Raw genomic sequence first — 1,524 nt, forward strand, 5'->3', positions numbered from 1 at the left:
CCGGCTGTGGGAAGCAGAGATTCACAGAGGAGGAGAGATAGATTCTTGTAGGCTACACACCCAGTGACCCACCTCCTCTGAGCAGGCTTTGCCTCCCAACATAACATTAAACTATAAACTCAGTGGACTAATCCACTGATGAGTGTTATGCCCCCATGATGCAGTCACCTCAGAAAAGCCCCACCTGGGAACTCAGGAGGCTTTGTAGGGACATCTACATGAAAAATATACCATCATCCAGTTGAGGATGCATACAGCTGTAGCATCTAATGACACCTGGGTGACGATACTCCTCTGTGACTTCCCAGTTTCCACTGGGCTCCAGGCGATAGAAATGACATAGCTTGCACAGATGACAGGAGTAAGTACAGATCTGGACCCTGAGAAATGGCCTGATGACATTTAGAACCTCTGTTAATTCAGCACGGACCTGGGCAAAAAGCTCAGGGTGCACAAACTTTGTTGGAATACTGGACTCATAGCTCTCCAGTGGGGCAGGATACAGCCCCTCGTTTAAGTGGCTCAGTTCAGCAGTTACATACAGCAGGAGCTGAAGGATGTACATGGAGAAGTGGTTCCCATAGCAACTGAAAGTTTTGAGCTGGGAACAACGACTGAGGGCAGGCAAGATGGCAAGGAGCTGGGAGTCTGTGATATCACAGTGCTCTAGGACCAGGTTCTCCAGGGTGAGAGCCAGTTTGTCTATCAGAACTGGAAGGGTCTCAGAACTGAATGATTTCATTGAAATCCACCTGAGACTAAGGGACTTCAGCTGGCTTGTGCTTGCACATTGGGACAGATGCTGCAGGTCACATTCCTTCAGTGGACTTAAAGTCAAGGAGAGGACTTCCAAGGGGGTGTGGCTCCTGCAGAGAGAGAAAAGTTATTTCCCATGAATGAGGGTGATGAGTGGGGTGCATTAGAAATGACGTGAAGGTAAGAGAGCCAGTTTAGCTCCACTATTCCTCTCAGCATTTGATGATAACCGGGATGGTGTTTGCTGAGGGCACTGATCCTTCAAGTCACCGTATCCTGCATGATTGGCTCTGCCCCAAATCTCTACAGTGATCTGTGCTCCATGCCAAACACAAAGTCACGGCTCTGGTCAGATGAGGCCAGTGAGGGACTTGCAGGAACTGAGAAGCCAGGCAAGTTTGGCCAATGAACTGGAACTGGGTGTGTGTCCTCAGCAAAGCCTGTGTCCCTGTTCATTTCCCTGTACTTCTCATCACCCTCAGCTCCAAACTGCTGCACTCCCCATCATTTCATTCTCTGCCTTGAGCTCTGTTATGGCTTTTAACGTGCTGTCCCCCTAAAGCCTTATGCACTCACTGTCGGGATTTGGGGAAGTGCCTACATCACGGTGTGCTAACTGGATCAGGCCAGTGACTGGTTTTGCATGGCTGCTGGGGATGGAATTACGGAAGAGGGAAGCACCATCCTGGTTGTTGGTGGCAGCAAACAATAGCCTCCTAGCCTGGATGGACTATAAAGAGAAGATGGAAGGCAGCCTGCTGCTTTTCC

The 1,524-nt window shown here is 49.7% G+C and overlaps 1 protein-coding gene across 1 annotated transcript in view; it reads right to left on the reverse strand.

Moving 5' to 3' along the window:
* Positions 1-214: 214 nt before the first annotated feature.
* LOC102012389 (PRAME family member 6-like) overlaps positions 215-1,524 on the reverse strand; it is a 3,288-nt gene continuing 1,978 nt past the window's right edge. The window contains exon 3 of the mRNA XM_013510147.1: positions 215-866. Within this exon, the coding sequence (XP_013365601.1) occupies positions 215-866 (652 nt within the window). The remainder of the gene's footprint in view (positions 867-1,524) is intronic.

The sequence above is a fragment of the Chinchilla lanigera genome, unplaced genomic scaffold (assembly GCF_000276665.1).
Source record: "Chinchilla lanigera isolate Chin_1 unplaced genomic scaffold, ChiLan1.0 scaffold00217, whole genome shotgun sequence".
Taxonomy (NCBI): Eukaryota; Metazoa; Chordata; class Mammalia; order Rodentia; family Chinchillidae; genus Chinchilla; species Chinchilla lanigera.